This window comes from Dreissena polymorpha, chromosome 3, assembly GCF_020536995.1.
Source record: "Dreissena polymorpha isolate Duluth1 chromosome 3, UMN_Dpol_1.0, whole genome shotgun sequence".
Taxonomy (NCBI): Eukaryota; Metazoa; Mollusca; class Bivalvia; order Myida; family Dreissenidae; genus Dreissena; species Dreissena polymorpha.
Window position 1 is genome coordinate 22,085,980 of NC_068357.1, and position 15,966 is coordinate 22,101,945.

General features: G+C 38.6%; 1 protein-coding gene across 2 annotated transcripts in view; it reads left to right on the plus strand.

Moving 5' to 3' along the window:
* LOC127873262 (muscle-specific protein 300 kDa-like) overlaps positions 1-15,966 on the plus strand; it is a 229,236-nt gene that overhangs the window by 1,660 nt on the left and 211,610 nt on the right. For both annotated transcript variants that reach the window (XM_052417036.1, XM_052417035.1), the window contains exons 3-17: positions 229-381; positions 2,420-2,584; positions 3,040-3,369; positions 3,830-3,976; positions 4,643-4,801; positions 5,642-6,112; positions 6,406-6,689; positions 7,792-7,999; positions 8,732-9,049; positions 9,711-9,875; positions 11,365-11,523; positions 12,283-12,600; positions 14,272-14,598; positions 15,187-15,339; positions 15,764-15,928. In XM_052417036.1, the coding sequence (XP_052272996.1) occupies positions 229-381; positions 2,420-2,584; positions 3,040-3,369; positions 3,830-3,976; positions 4,643-4,801; positions 5,642-6,112; positions 6,406-6,689; positions 7,792-7,999; positions 8,732-9,049; positions 9,711-9,875; positions 11,365-11,523; positions 12,283-12,600; positions 14,272-14,598; positions 15,187-15,339; positions 15,764-15,928 (3,522 nt within the window). The remainder of the gene's footprint in view (positions 1-228; positions 382-2,419; positions 2,585-3,039; positions 3,370-3,829; positions 3,977-4,642; positions 4,802-5,641; positions 6,113-6,405; positions 6,690-7,791; positions 8,000-8,731; positions 9,050-9,710; positions 9,876-11,364; positions 11,524-12,282; positions 12,601-14,271; positions 14,599-15,186; positions 15,340-15,763; positions 15,929-15,966) is intronic.

The following is a 15,966-nucleotide window of genomic DNA, read 5'->3' on the forward strand; positions in this document are numbered from 1 at the left end:
TTGCAGTCCACATTGGCTTATCAGGGCCAGCACTTACTGTTTTTATGGAATTTTTGTTTAAAGTAAGTTTATAAATCCAGTTTAGGCAGTAATTGTCATTTTCTGTTAGCCTGTGCTAATCTTGGATAACTCTTAATGCAAATGCATTAAGCTGAGTTTTCCCAGAACAAGGCTGAAATAACTAGGCCCTGATAATAAGTAGACATTATTTTGGATACTTTATTACAGTCATTGGCCGAGGATGTTGTTGCCCATCAGCCCGACTTCGAAACAGTGCGAGACTCAGCCCAGGATATCAGTCGCTCAACGGGAGACGGCCGCACAGCGTCCTTTGCTGCCACACTTGTGAACAGATACCAGACTCTGGCTGCATCTGTTGAGGTAGGTTGACTGGTGTTTATCTGTTAAAAAATGCCAGTGTTTTCTAAGGCATAGTGTTTTTTTTATACCCCCACAAACGAAGTTTAGGGGGTATATAGGAGTGAACTTGTCAGTCGGTCTGTCTGTCGGTCTGTATTAAGTGTCCGCTCTCTAATTCAAGTAGTTTTCATCCAATCTTCACCAAACTTGGTCAGAAGTTGTATCTAAATGATGTCTAGGCCAAGTTTGAACATGGGCCTTGCCGGGTCAAAAACTAGGTCACGGGGTCACTTAGTGCGTTTTAAACATTCAGCATGTTGTCCGCTCTCTAATTCAAGTAGTTTTCATCCGATCTTCACCAAACTCGATCAGAAGTTGTATCTACATGATGTCTAGGCCAAGTTCGAACATGGGCCTTGCCGGGTCAAAAACTAGGTCACGGGTCACTTAGTGCGTTTTAAACATTCAGCATGTTGTCTGCTCTCTAATTCAAGTAGTTTACATCCGATCTTCACTAAACTTGGTCAGAAGTTGTATCTAGATGATCTTAATACAACTGCCAGATCAAAAACTAGGTCACAGGGTCACTTGGTACGTTTTGCACATTGAGCATGGTGTCCGCTCTCCATTTCAAGTACTTTAAATCAGATCTTCACCACACTTGGTCAGAAGTTGTAACTAGATGATGCGTAGGTCAAGTTCGAACATGGGCCATGCTGGGTCAAAAACTAGGTCACAGGGTCACTTAATGTGTTTTAAACCTCACCATGTTTTCCGCTCTCTAATTCAAGTAGTTTTTATCCAATCTTCACCAAAATTGGTCAGAAGTTGTTTCTTGATAATGTCTAGGGCAAGTTTAAATATGGGTCATGCCGGGTAAAACAAGGTCACGGGGTCACTTAGTGTGTTTTAAACAACACAATGTTGTCCACTCTCTGATTCAAGTAGTTTTCATCCAATCTTCACCAAACTTGGTCAGAAGTTGTATCTAGATGATGTCTAGGTCAAGTATGAATATGGGTCATGCCGGGTCAAAAACTAGTTCACGGGGTATCTTAGTGCGTTTTAAACCTCGCCATGTTGTCCGCTCTCTAATTCAAGTAGTTTTCATCCAATCCTCATCAAACTTGGTCACAAGTTTTATCTAAATGATCTCTAGGACAAGTTTGAACATGGGCCATTCTGGGCCTAAAACTAGGTCACGCAGTCACTTAGTGTGTTTTTTAACATTCAGCATGGTGTCCGCTCTCTAATTCAGGTAGTTTACATCCGATCTTCACCAAACTTGGTCAGAAGTTTTATGGAGATGATCTTAAGGCCAAGTAAGAACATGGGCCTTTCTGGGTCAAAAACAAGGTCAAGGGGTCACTTAGTGCGTTTTAAAAATTGAGCATGGAGTCCGCTGTTTCTTGTGAAGAAGACATGCAAAATATTATGTGTCAATGCGGCATGTGGGGGGTATTCGTCACGTCTGTGACAAAGCTCTAGTTTAATTTTCATTTTTTTAGTTTGGGAAACATGTTTGGCTGATTTTGAATTATTATTTTAGTAGCCTTTACCCTTTCTCAATCAGAAGCAACCAGCATAAAGCCAGAACAGCCTGAGAATAACTTGCAGTCTGTTCAGGTTTTATGCTGTTTGCTACACATCAGCATCTTAAGAGTTGGAAATGAAAGCTCTTAAACTTGAATCTACAATGAAGTAAGGAAGGTTTTTAATTCAATTTGATTTTCTAAGGGACTGCAAATGGGTCAAAGTGTGTAACAGAGTTGTGAAGGGCTTTATGCATTTGCCTTAAGTGTTGTCCCATATTAGCCTGTGCAACTTGCACAGGCTTATCATGGTCGACACTTTCCACATTTTCGTTTTTTGGTTTGAAGGAAGTCTCTTTCAAGCAAAAATCAAGCTAGGGGAAAAATGATGTCCCTGATAAGCCTGTGCGGACTGCACAGGCTAGTCTGGGACGACACTTTACAAACATGCATTTACGCCTGTTAAGGCTCATATGCAATTTATTTTCGATCTTTATGTAGATAGTTTCCTTTATATCTGAAATCAGGAACAAGTGGAGAAGTGTGAACAGAACATTGCAGACCATGAGAGCTACCTGCAGCGGTACAAGGAATGCCTGGAGTGGATAGAGGCACAGCAACAGGACCTTGAGGACTGTGTGGACATGCCCCAGGATAACGAGATGTTAGACGCTAAACTCACAACCATGAGTGTGAGTACAACCTTCATAGTAATGCTAGGTGAATGTAATGGTCAAGCATCTGTTACTTGCTGCTGTGTGGCATCAAGTTCCCTGTACTGCATATGTTTGGAAATTTAAAAAAGATTAGATCGTGCAAAAATTATTTAACCACAAATCCAAATTGTTGAACAATATACACGTTTAACGTTTGTTTAACAATATACAAATGATAAGGTCAATCAGTTTATCAATTAAGTTTTACTAAATTTGTTTGGTGGTCTTAGATGTATGTACTGATTTGCCACAGTAACTGTCAGATTGACAATGAAAAAAATCAGTGAAAAATGGCATTCAAGAACAAATCATTGAAACATTGTTAAAAAAAATGTAGACAAGAATATCATACATTGACCATTCTAATCAACTTTCTCAAGTTTTATGGTCTAAATTATCCACTTTTAATAATTGTTAATATTTCTCTGCAGACCCTGACTTCCTCTACCGACTCTGGTCTCGGGACTTTCAATTCTGCCCTCGAGTCCGGAGAACGACTTTACCCGAACACGTCCAACGAAGGTCGCGAGGCGATTCGCCGTGACCTTCGCTCTCTGAGAGACAAGTGGGAATCCTACAACGATAATCTGAACGAGACTCAAAGAAAACTCGAGACCTCGAGAATGCAGTGGTCAACATTTGATGAGAACTTTGAGCAACTCGAGAAATGGGTCGCTGACTCGGCGGAGCAGTTGAAGCATGAAGATTCCGAGCCAAAGAATACTCTTCAAGAGAAGAAAGCTGCATTGCAGCACTATAGGGTACGTGTTAATAATGAAGTGGTAGAGTATTGCGGTATTCCTTTTAAATAAAAGTTACTTTTGGGGCTTTGTCTGATATTTTTGTGTAAAATTTCTTCTAATCAACAATTAAAACAGATTCATACATGGTTTTGCTTTCAGTCAAGTTATACTATGTTAGCTGAATGACTTTTTAACATTTACCTACACTCTAAATTTGACTTTCAACCTAGGGATTTTTCTGTTCAACATTTTTGTATAATTGTTTGTTTTAATTATGTGCCACGTTCTGGGAAAAATGGGCTTAATGCTTGCACATTAAGTGTCCTCCCAGATTGATGACTTTTTGAGCCTGAATTGGATATTTGCTAAGAAGATACATAATCTGGGACGAAACTTTACACACATGCATTTATCCAAGTTTTCTCATAACCCAGCTCAGATTTATGCCTATCTATCAACCAAACTTCATTATGTGCAGACTCGCTGCCAAGACATCATGTCCCATCAGTCTATGCTGGACAGCATCAGTGACAAAGGCAGCGCCCTGGCCTCCACTAAAGCCAAGGACAAACTGAACAAACTGCGCGCCAAGTATGGCGCCCTCTGTCAGGCTGCAGAGGCCAAGGTATGAACACAGCCAGGTTATCCCAGGGCCTTGTTGCTCAAACTTTAATTGCAAGTTAAGCATACAGCCTTTTTTTTTTAGATCAAGTTATTTATGTAATTTGATTGTTTACCCTCAAATATATGTGTTAATTGTAAACATATTTTTAAGCTCGAATAATTTGCTTAGGTTTGATAATAGAATTGCTTTCAAAATTTATTGTATTAGAGTCTGAAGTTAGCAGGATGTTATCTTAACTGACTCTTCACTTTTGATCAAACAGGCCGAGACTTTTTTGTAGACATGCGGATGGCATATTCCTGGCAATATATATAATGAGGAAATTTTATTAATATAAATGTAGATTAATGGAAATTACTATTTGGAATTTGGTACATTTACTCATGAAACTCATACTGACATGTTGGTAGGTCCTGTTTTATGAAGCGATTTGATAATACAGGTATTATGAACTTCAGCATACATGTAAGGGTTAATAATAAAAACTAGTATTAATCCCGTTAAAATTGAAAATATGGTAACAGATCTATTGGTACAACTTTGACCATTTTTTCTTTGAAGGTGAAGATAACTGGGAAATATTTCAAGTTATAATGAACCTCAGTAAAAAAAAAAGATGTAATTCGGAATCCATTAAAACTTGATATGAATGTTTGACCTTTGAAGGTGAAGACTGCTGAGAATGAGGTTGACCAGCACCAGAAGTTGCAAGACCTGCATCAGCAATGTCGTGATTGGATGGCTGGAACCAAGGACAAGCTTGCTGTGTGTGCCGAGGCCAGTGGCGATAGACAGGCTCTACAGAATAGACTCGACAAAGTAGAGGTGGGTGGGGAAATGTCTGTCTTTTCATTTGTTGGTGCTACGGTCGGTGTGAGTTAACCCACACTGGTATTTTCATATGATATCAATAATGCTTCCCACAAAGATTTTATTCTTCAATGTATATTGTTTTGAACACTATCATCTACATCAAATGACCTTATGTTTACCATGACCTTAACCCACTTTACAGAAAGTATACATTCTTTGATAAACCAAACGGATGTGTTTTGCCAAACATCAATGCTACTTCCTATAAAGCTTTGATGCTTGCATGAATGATTTCTTATAACACTTTCTACACACCCACATCACCTGAAATCAGTTTGACCTTGATATTGATAAACTATATTACTAAAGACTAATTCAGCAGGTCCAAATGTTTGGTTAACCCAAATTAATGTTTACTTAACATCAATTCTACTAACTTATATGCTGTGTTATCTCCATTCAACACTCAGAGAGTATTCGCATAATCTGACCTCATTTTGACCATGACATCAACCTAATTTTTTTAGTTAGACTTATTCAAATGTGGAAATCTATCAATACTGACATGGCTTCTGCCAAATTGAAGGCAGCATCTTGTTAAACATGTCTTTAGTCATTTGTTTGAGAATGGCCAAAGTTTTGTTGGCTTTCGTCTTTTTCACTCATATTCCGAGTTATGTTCATACAAACTTTGTTGCATCTTATTCTTTTGGGAATGATATTAGTACTAGTTCACACTATATACTAATAACTAATTATCATAGCTGTATCATTAGAAAAAGGTTAAACAAATATCATAATTTATATGCCATGTACAAACAAATGACAGTACATTTATCATTTATTTTTTAGGACCTTGTGAAGTCAATGCGTGAAGGAGAAGCTAAGGTGAAGGCCGTGCATGTTCAGGGGGAGAAATCAATCCCTCAGACAGGGCCCCAAGGTCAAAAGGTTATCCGAAAGGACCTTGAGGGGCTCACAGAGGACTGGAATGCCCTGGACCAGCGTATGAAAAACACGAAAGAAAACCTGCAGCACGCGTTACAGGCCCTCACTGCATATGACGGGTCATGTGAACAGCTGAACAAATGGCTAAGGGAATGCGAAATGGCCGTCAAGGACATTGACTTGAAGAGAACTCTGGGCGATAAACAAGGTCAGGTGGAGAGGCTAAAGAAGATGCAGCAGGAAGTGAATGCTAGACAGCGGCACTTTGACGAGCTACAGGATATGGTGGCCCACATGCAGGGTGCGGATACTCGTCTTGTGAACTACAGCTCCCAGCTCAACTCCCGATATGAGGCATTGAAGACAAACCTGAGGGTGAGTTGTACTGAACTTTGAAATGTGTTTCTTGAAAGTTATACGTGACGATGTTTTAGTATAAACAGTTCTTAGAATGATTCTAAAACATAAATACATTTCAGTACTTTTTTACTTGTTTACTCAAGTTAGAAAGACTCATTAATTGTAGATGAATATTGTGTTAATGTCACAATAAAATTAAATATTTTTGTTTGTTCAGCATTATTTAAATGAGAAAAAAAAAAATCTAATAGCTTTTTTAAAAATACTAAAAAAAGGTTAACTTGTCATTTTTGATAACTGAATATCAGGATGCCATCAACCGCTGGCAAGACTACGTCCGTGAGCACCAGGCTTACGCCACCAACTATGCCGAGTGCACTGAATGGGTGGACACGCTACAGCGCCGACAGGAAGTGTGCGCAAACATGGCCGGGGATCGCGCAGATGTCGAGGATCGTCTGACGAAACTTCAGGAGCTGGGCGCGGAGAAAGAACAAGGCGCTAAACGTATACACCATACTGTGGAGTCTGGAGAGAAACTGTACCCCAGCACATCGGCTGAGGGAAGGGAGATAATCAGACAGGAACTCAGGTACTCTCCCTTTGATAGTATGCTGTTTTTTATATGCTTTTTTGTTATGTAATTTGGTTTTAATATGTTAATTGACATTATTGATCTGTGTTTTGTTAAAATTTTATCTTTATTTAACCCATCTCAAATGTATTCCTTGATACAGACGTATGCTCTGAATATTTATAGATTTCTGATCTCAATAATTATATTTCTTTATAATATGTTTGGATTTAATAATTTTCATTGTCTATCATGTAATCATCTATGATCAACTTATTCATCATCACTATTTCAAGCACATTGCATGATCACACAGTTCATTTGCATCCATTTTATCATCAAACTTATTTATTTAAAAAGATATAGTTTAGACTAGGTTGTTTTTATGTTGCGCGAAAAATGCCAAAGATGCAAAGATGTTTGTGAAAAACCTAGATGAAAGGTAAAGTCAAAGGAGGGTTATAATTTGTATATCATTATAAGTGTGTTAAACTTAACTCCTTACCGTTCATCAACAAATATATGCCTTATTACTCAGCACTTTTACTAGTTTAACAATATAGAAATAACCTTGTTTAATGTCATCTAACAACTTTGTATTGAAGTTACAAGAACTAACAGTAATGGTTATGGCTTTTTTCCTCTCAATGTTGTCGAGGTGATGGTTATTGTTGCTGTGCTTTGCTTTTAATTTTGGTCTATGGCAGCACAAATTATTGTACATTTTGCTTTCCTCTCAAAATAAGCAATTTATCTAAGTATTTGATAGAATGCACTTAGGAATATTGTGAATAATTACTCTCTGTTTGTTGTTAAGTTTGTTAGATTTTTTTATATTTTATCATGAAAATGTTACTAAATGTATAAAACATTATCTTTTTTCAGGTTTTTAATTTGAAACTAACAGTTGTTGAATTTTTCAGATATTAGAAGATGCTTGATGTATTAGCCATTTCATTATAATTTATTCTGTCTTGTTTCAGCTTTGGAACACAATCTTCAAAACTTTTCCATAAATAGCAACCAATGTTTACTTGTTTTATTTATATTGACCAATAGGACTCTACTGATCCAAAAATAGCAACCGATGTTTACTTGTTCTATTTATATGAACCAATAGGACACTACGAGACCAGTGGGAGCAGGTATGTGACCAGCTGTCAGACACTCAGAGGAAGCTGGAGTCCTGTCTGGTCCAGTGGTCCTCTTATGACGAGAATTACGAGCAGCTTCAAAAATGGCTTCTGGACACAGAAGTCCAGCTGAAAGAGGACACTGACATGAAAGCCACGCTGCCAGACAAGAAGGCCCAGCTACAAAACCACAGGGTAGGACCTCAATTCACAGTTTTCAACATTTTAGCCGGCTCTGGAGTTCAACACCTGTGCCTTGGAGCTCAACACCTGTGCCTTAAGTGACGTCCCAGCCGGCTCTGGAGCTCAACATCTGTGCCTTAAGTGACGTCCCAGATACGCTTGAGCAGTTTGCACAGGCTTATCAGGGAAAACACTTTTCACATTTTTTTTTTCATTTAAAGAAAGTATTTTCTAAATCAAAATTCAGTTTAGGCAAACTGTTGTTCCTGACTAGCCAGTTCTGACTGTACAGGCTTATATGGGACGCGCATATCTTAAGCCCCATTTTTTCCAGAGAGCTGCTCATTTGACAGCTTTTCTTATCTTAAGTTCGGAATTCTTCAACAATGTAATTCGCGATTTCAAATACATTTCTTTGAAATATTTGCGTGGTTTATGTTTAATATAATCATCTTTATTAGAAAATCCAATAGTTAATTTTGGAAAGCCTTCAAAACCCAAACCTTGGATAAAAATTATTTTTGTTAAGAGTCTGGTATGTTTAGAGAGATTGATTATTGTTGTAAATATAAACAACATTGTAAGAGATTGTTGTAGAGATAAATTTTGTTCACATGATTTAGGACAGTTATGTGAAATTTTACAAAATAAATTATTATAACTTTCTGATAAATTTATTAATATTAAATCAACATATTCCAGTGTAGTTGATAATGGTACTATATATTGACATTATTTCTGCAGGTGCTTCACCAAGACATCCTATCGAGACAACACATTCTAGACAATCTCACAGAGAAAGCGACCTCTCTGTCTCACTCCTCTCCGGTTGCCAAGGTCAACAAGTTTGTAGATGAGTCTGTCGCCAAATACTCAAAACTTTGCACGCAGTCGAAGGCGATGCTAGAAAAATTTGAGGTGGCAGTGAAAGATCATCAGCAGTACCAGGACGCATACCAGGACTGCCATGATTGGCTGAATTCCTCCCGTGATAAGGTCGAGGCTTGTGCTGACACGTCCGGTGATCGTGTCTCCATCACAAACAAGCTGGAACGACTCCGGGTAATTTAAGGCCTGGTCCAGTTAACCCTTTACCTTGTTATGAACGCACTTTGACTCATTTGAAGTCCTGTAAAAAAATAAATTATATGTAAGTCCTTCCTTAATATACTTAAGTTTGAAAGGCTTCATTTCCAACCCTAAGATTATGATGAGTAGCAAACAGCATAAAACCTGAACTGACTGCGAGATACTCGCAGGCTGTTCTGGTTTTATGCTGGTTGCAAAAGTCATTTTCACTTTGCTTCTGATGGGAAAGGGTTAATTAATTGAAGTTGAAAATATTGGTTGGAGCTCACCATTTTATTTATTTTGAAGATCTCCTTATTACATTTTGTTGTCCTAACCTACGGGTAGGCCCACATATTTTCCACAAATTAATTATTGGTTGAAGATACTGACACTAGTATAATCATAAACAGGAATGCAACAAACAAAAATGAACTTGTGGCTCTTGAATATAAACTCTCAGATGAAGTGATATTTCCATTTATTTAACTGAACTATGTATTTCTATCTACATTTATACTCTAGAAGAACTGTCCTTTCACCTAATGCTTCCCACCTATAAGGGACCTTAAAAATAAACATCAATAAAGCTACACGCGATTCAAGCAGTCTGTTAGAATTTGCCTATAATTGCAATCTGTCATTGTTGTTGCAGGAATTCTCGAGCCACGTCGGGGAAGGAGAGAAAAAACTGCGCCTCACCCAGGAGCTGTGTCAGAAGACCTCAAAGAACACGTCCATGCCAGGCTGCGAGGTGCTGCGTCGAGAGATGGACCATCTGCAGTCTGAATGGCAGGACTACACTGCCAGGATACATCAGGTAACCATAGCGATGGGATATCATATGACAGGGCCCTCAATCTATCAAATCTGCAGCCGAATTTCGGCCGCAGTCCCCCACCTGAAAAGTATACTTTTTTCTCCTTTTGGGGGGAAAAATTCCCCCTGAAATTAAAAAAAAAAAATTTTTTTTTTTTAATAAGATGTGTCTCATGATTATTATATCTCAATTCTATTTCAATTTAATCTTGTCAAACATACTAAATTATGAAAAAAGAAATGAATATAGTGCAAACATGTACAAATGTAATAATGAGAGAGTAAGTAAAAAAATCCTCCCCAAAAGCGAAACGCCGCGAAAATTCCCCCTCATGAGGGTAGCGACCCGCTTCCCCTAAAATGGATTGAGGGCCCTGTATGAGCCTTGTTGTGGGAAAAACCGGTCTTGATTCATGTGCGTAAAGTGTCAGCCCAGATAAGGCTGTGCAGTCTGTACAGGCTAATCAGGAACAACACTTTCCGCCTAGACTGGATTTACGTTTAAAAGAGACTTACTTTAAATGAAAAAGTCAGAGAAAGCAGAAATTGTGTTGTCTAGGATGACACTTTGCGCACATGGCTTAAGACGAGTTTTCCCAGAGCGTGGATCATATTATTATGTGATTGGATATTGTATAAATATGCGATGGAATGTCCATTAAAGAGATGAAACATCTTCGCAACTGGTTTGGATGACCTTTAATAAGATATGTCCAGCCCAACAGCCATCAGTGCTAGCATACTATTGTGAGAGCCGTCTGAAATTGTGCACATATATTGTATGTACTAACTCAGTTGCATATATTGGGTTTGTATGCATAGGATTTAAACCACAGTGGTGTTAGCTCTTATGTAACAAAAATGTGTAATCAAAGATTAAAGATCAACAAAAACAATTCTTCAGCAATTTATCTTAATCCTTCAATGAATAATTTATACCCAATAAAGCAATATGCCTTTTTCTGTCGAATGTTTGCATGTTGTTGCAGTTCTAGTTTGGCTATATGCAACCAGCATGAAACCACAGGCTGTTCAGGTTTTATGCTGTTTGCTGCTCAACAGTATCTTAGGGTTGGAAAAGAAGCAATTAAAACTTTAATTTTTAAAAAAAGGTCTTTAATTTTATTTGATTTTCAAATGGACCAAAACAGGTTATAAGTGCATAGCTGAGTTGTGAAGGGCTTACTGCATGTGAGTAAAGTGTCATCCCAGATTAGACTATGCAGTTCACACAGGCTTATCATGCAGGACACTTTCCACTTTTATGGTATTATTGGTTTATAGGAATTTGCTATTAATAAAAATCAAGTTAAGGTAAAAAGTGTCATCCCTGATTAGCCCGTGCAGACTGCTTTGGCTAGACTGAGACGACACTTTACATCCATGCATTAAGCTGGGTTCTCCCCAGAAGGAGGGTCAAAACATAACACACATTTACCTTTTATCACCACCCTTAAACAAGACTTACTGTGTTTGTCATGTTTGTGTAGGCTGAGGAAGACTTAGACCATGCCATGCTACAGTGGGGAGACTTCGAGACCAAGTTTGACCACTGCTCGCACTGGCTGAAAAACATGGAGCAACAAGTGAAGAGTTATGAGCTCAAATCAACACTGCCGGAGAAGAAGGCACAGGTGGACAAGTTCAAGGTATGTTGGTGGTTTCCATGGCGATATTTGTTCCTGGCTGTTAGAAAACAGGGCTTAATGCACATGCGTAAAGTGGTGACTCATTAGCCTGTGCAGTCCACACAGGCTAATCAGGGTCGACACTTTACGATTAAACTAGATTTTAACTTCGAAGGGAATTCATTTTAACTCAATTCATTCAAACTGTATCAATTTAATACTCAAATATGAACTAAATTTTAAGGTGTAAAGCATACAGGTAGTGTATATTTATCCACGATATCTATTTCCTCTCCATAAATTTAGTTTGATTAAATATTTGCTAATACTTCCAGCTCCTTCTGAAACATGTATTTAAATTTTAATGCCTTTATTTTTTAGTTTGAAAGCATTCACTTGGTGTATATTTTTAAAGTGTTATCTTTTTTCTCTCAATGAAATTAGTTTCATGAAATCTGTGCTTATCCTACAAGCTCCTTCTGATACATGAATTTGAGCCTTCTTCTGAAATAACTGGGCTAAATGCATATGTGTGTAAACAGTGGTCCAAGTCTGCACTGGCTGCTTTTCTGTAATTATTTAATTGAAGTCTCCTCTTCTTATTGAAAATCAAGTGTAGGCAACAAAGATTTGTCCCTGCGTTCTTCATTTGGAAAATCTGGGATAACACTTTACGCACATAAATTAAGCTCCATTTTCATAGCCTGCGGCTAAGCTTTATAAAATCTATTCTAATTCTGCAAGTTCCTTCTGATTCATGTGTTAAAATAATATTTCCAGAAACAACGCGAGGAGATCCTCACCCACCAACCTGACTTTGACAAATTCACGGACGATGCCCAGAACCTGATGCACACGAGTGCGGACGTGCGCCTGAGCACACAGGTCTCTCAGCTGACCAATCGCTATCGAGGCCTGCTCTCGCTGATCAAGGACCTAATTGGCAAGTGGGACAAGTACGCGCAGGACCACCAGGCCTTCGAGAACCGGTATGCCGAGTTCCGTAACTGGCTCGCGCAGGCTGAGGAGAAGTTGGACTCGTGCCAGCAGCCTGCTGCTGACCAGGACACCATGGAGGAAAAGAAAGCCATGATACAGGTATGAGGCTGATCATAATCAAGCCTTGCTCTGGGAAAACAGGGCTTAATGCATGTGCTTATCAGGGATAACACTTTCCGCATGTATTGTATTTTTTGTTTTAAGGAAGTCTCTTTTAAGGGAAAATCCAGTTTAGGCGGAAATTGTGGTCCCTGATTAACCTGTGCGGATTTCACAGTCGAATCTGGGACAATACTTTAGGATCATGCCTAAAGACCTGTTTTTCCTGAGGGCGGCTATATTGTGCCCTTTTGTCTGTACTTTGCTTCAACAAAAGTACAACTGAGTGTGGTTTTGTCATGTGTCATATTCATTTAAATGCTAAATGTATTGCCATCCATTCTGTTTATTTGTCTTTTTAAAGATGCATTATGGTTCCATGTTTGTTTTATTTATGTTTTAATTTATAATTATGAATATAGTTTCAATAATATTTCAGATATTTCAAAACTGTTTTATTTTAATGCATGTGGTCCTGATAATCTATTTCGGTGTGATAAATACGTTGTTACATGTTGACAAAGATCAATGCCATGGAGATTTTTTAACAGCATGTGAGCTTTTGACAGCTGAATTAAATAGTTTAGTACAGAAACAAAAGTTATATGCAACCAGTAAGGGTGTCACGTTTACAGATTTTTCTAAACGTTTAAACAAAATGAAATAAACGAAACATTACCGTTTAAACGGTAACCCTATGTCCTTTTTAAAAGCATCAGTACCATCGCATTTCCAAACCGAAAATAGTATTTTATTTCCAGAAGTAATATTCAGTGCATATCCCATTCGTGCAATGACGTCATATTAAAACCATAAACTATTATAAAACAGAGCATCCGAATCACCACATGTGTATTCGTCATTCTATAAAACAATTTAAAGAACGTCGAAAATAATGTAAAATCAATGAAAGATACGGTTTCAGAAAACGACACTCCGAAACAAAATTCACGTATTTTGCATATGAAATACAATGCGTATATTGTTTGACCGCAGAAAATGAAAAACCAGTTAACTAGCAAAAACGTAATCAATATATAATTTGGTTAAAATATTGCTTTTCAACATGCTACCGCAGTGTTTGACTTGGCTAACCAATCTCTTAAAATATTTCAAGATGGCGGCATATGCACTGTTTCGTTGCCAAGTTGTAAGATTTTCGGAAAGTAGCGAAGATTTTCCGTTAGTTTCCGTTCATGTCTGTGCCATCCGCTAACCAATCAGAAATAAATTATTGCGGAATTCAGGTAGCCCAGATTTACCGCAAGTACCCGGTTTCGCAGTTTGTCATTGATATACTTCATACGGCTAGTCGGCTACGTTATTCGCACCCCAATATTTGTTATATTGATATTGACTGTCGTTTAAACGTTTACTGTTTTGGTAAACGTTTTTCAGCAAAACACGAAACGTGACCGTTAAAACGTTTAAACGTGACACCCTTAGCAACCAGCATAAAACCAGAACAGCCTGTGAGTAACTTGCTTATCAGGTTTAATGCTGTTTGCTGCTCATCAGTACCTTACATTCAAAATGAAGTATTGTGTATATTAAGAACGGTCATTAATTTAATTTCATTTTCTAAGGGACTGCAAAGGCATCAAAATGCTGTGGATAAGGGTTAAACATTTGAACAAATAATTATTATTTTAATGTGCCCTCCATTTTCAGATGATGATAGCTGAGAAGGAGCACGGGCTCCAACGTCTGAACTCCGCAATCGAGGCCGGAGAAAAACTTTACCCCGACACTGCAGCAGCAGGTCGTGAAAATGTACGCCAGAGCCTGCGCACAGCCAAGGAAGACTGGGAGCGCCTGTTCAGCACCCTTAGCGACACCCAGCGCCGCGTAGACAACTTCCTGTTGCAGTGGTCCTCGTACGCGGAGGGGCAAGATCAGCTCGTGCGCTGGCTGGGAGATACAGAGGCCACCCTGCAGGGAGACATGGATATGAAAAACACGCTGCAGGAGAAGAGGATGCAGCTGCAGAACAACAGGGTACGGGGAGAGGGAATGGGGTTGTTAATTGAGCCTCTTTGTGGGAATATTTGGCTTAATGCGTGTGTGTCAAGTGACATCCCAGAGTAGCCTGTGCAGTCTGCACAGCCGAATCTGGGATGACACTTTCTGCCTTACTTGGATGTTTGCCTAAAAGAGACTTCCTGTAAAGGAAGAAATCCATAAAGAGTGAAAAGTGACTCCATTGATTATTCTGTGAGGAATGCAAAGGCTTCTCTGAAATGACACTTTTTGCACATCCATTAGTCCTAGTTTTTTAACAGAACAAGGCTCAAGTAATGCTTTGTTTGTTAAAAAAAAGGTTAAGTTTGGAAATAGTTTCTGCCATCAGTGAAATACAATCTTACTTAGCCTTCACTAAAGATTGAAGTATATTAAGTCTTAAATGGTAACATTTTTAAGTGCAACTTAAATTTGACAAACATCAATAGACTTTTGATTTTTGAAAGGAAAGCAAATCCTTTTTAATATTAGTGACCCTGAAACATTGAAACAAAAATGTATCTTATTGTGGAAGTGTTTTGTTTGTTTGTATTAAATCATTTTCTGCAATGTTTTTTCACACAGTCTCTACTACAAGACATTGCCTCTCATCAGCGCATCATGGACTCTGTAGTAGAGAAGGCCCAGGGGGTCCTCAAGTCAACCTCCAACCCAGAGGTCGCGGACTTTATCAAGGACATCTCCTCCAGATATGAACAACTGGCTCAGCATGCAAAGGTAGGGGCAGGGGTTCTTGACACTTTGAACATAAGGGAGAGGGGAGGGGGGGGGGGGTATTTATTGAACTTCACACTATGAAGATATGAGGTGGTGGTATAGAATTTAACCTATGGAAATAGCAAACATAAAGACATTTGTTGTACAGTAATACTGTTGCTTGCTGCTTTAAACGCCAGTTTTATTGTATGTTTAAATGACTTGCAAATTGTGAAGTTTTGATCTTTATTAATGTGTTATCTCGTTGATAAACATAATGGTCTCTTAGGGACCTTACTCAACGTAATATCTATTTGAAACTAACTCACAAAATGAATAATTTATAATTGCTGTTGTTGACTTCTGTTATTTATCACTGTGATTACAACCAGAGTAAGACCAAGTGTACACAATTGTACCTATATATTGCTATGTTTACATCCAGAGCCAGATCCAGCGCTCGGAGCAGAGTGTTCGTGACCACCAGGAGCATCACGACGCCCTGCAGGCTGCGGTAGACTGGTTGACCCTGATGAAGGACAGACTGTCCACCTGCTCGGACACGTCAGGCGACCGACACACCCTGCAAAACAAACTGGACAGGGTCAAGGTCAGTGATGAGAAGTGTTGATTTAGCTGCGCCCTGGG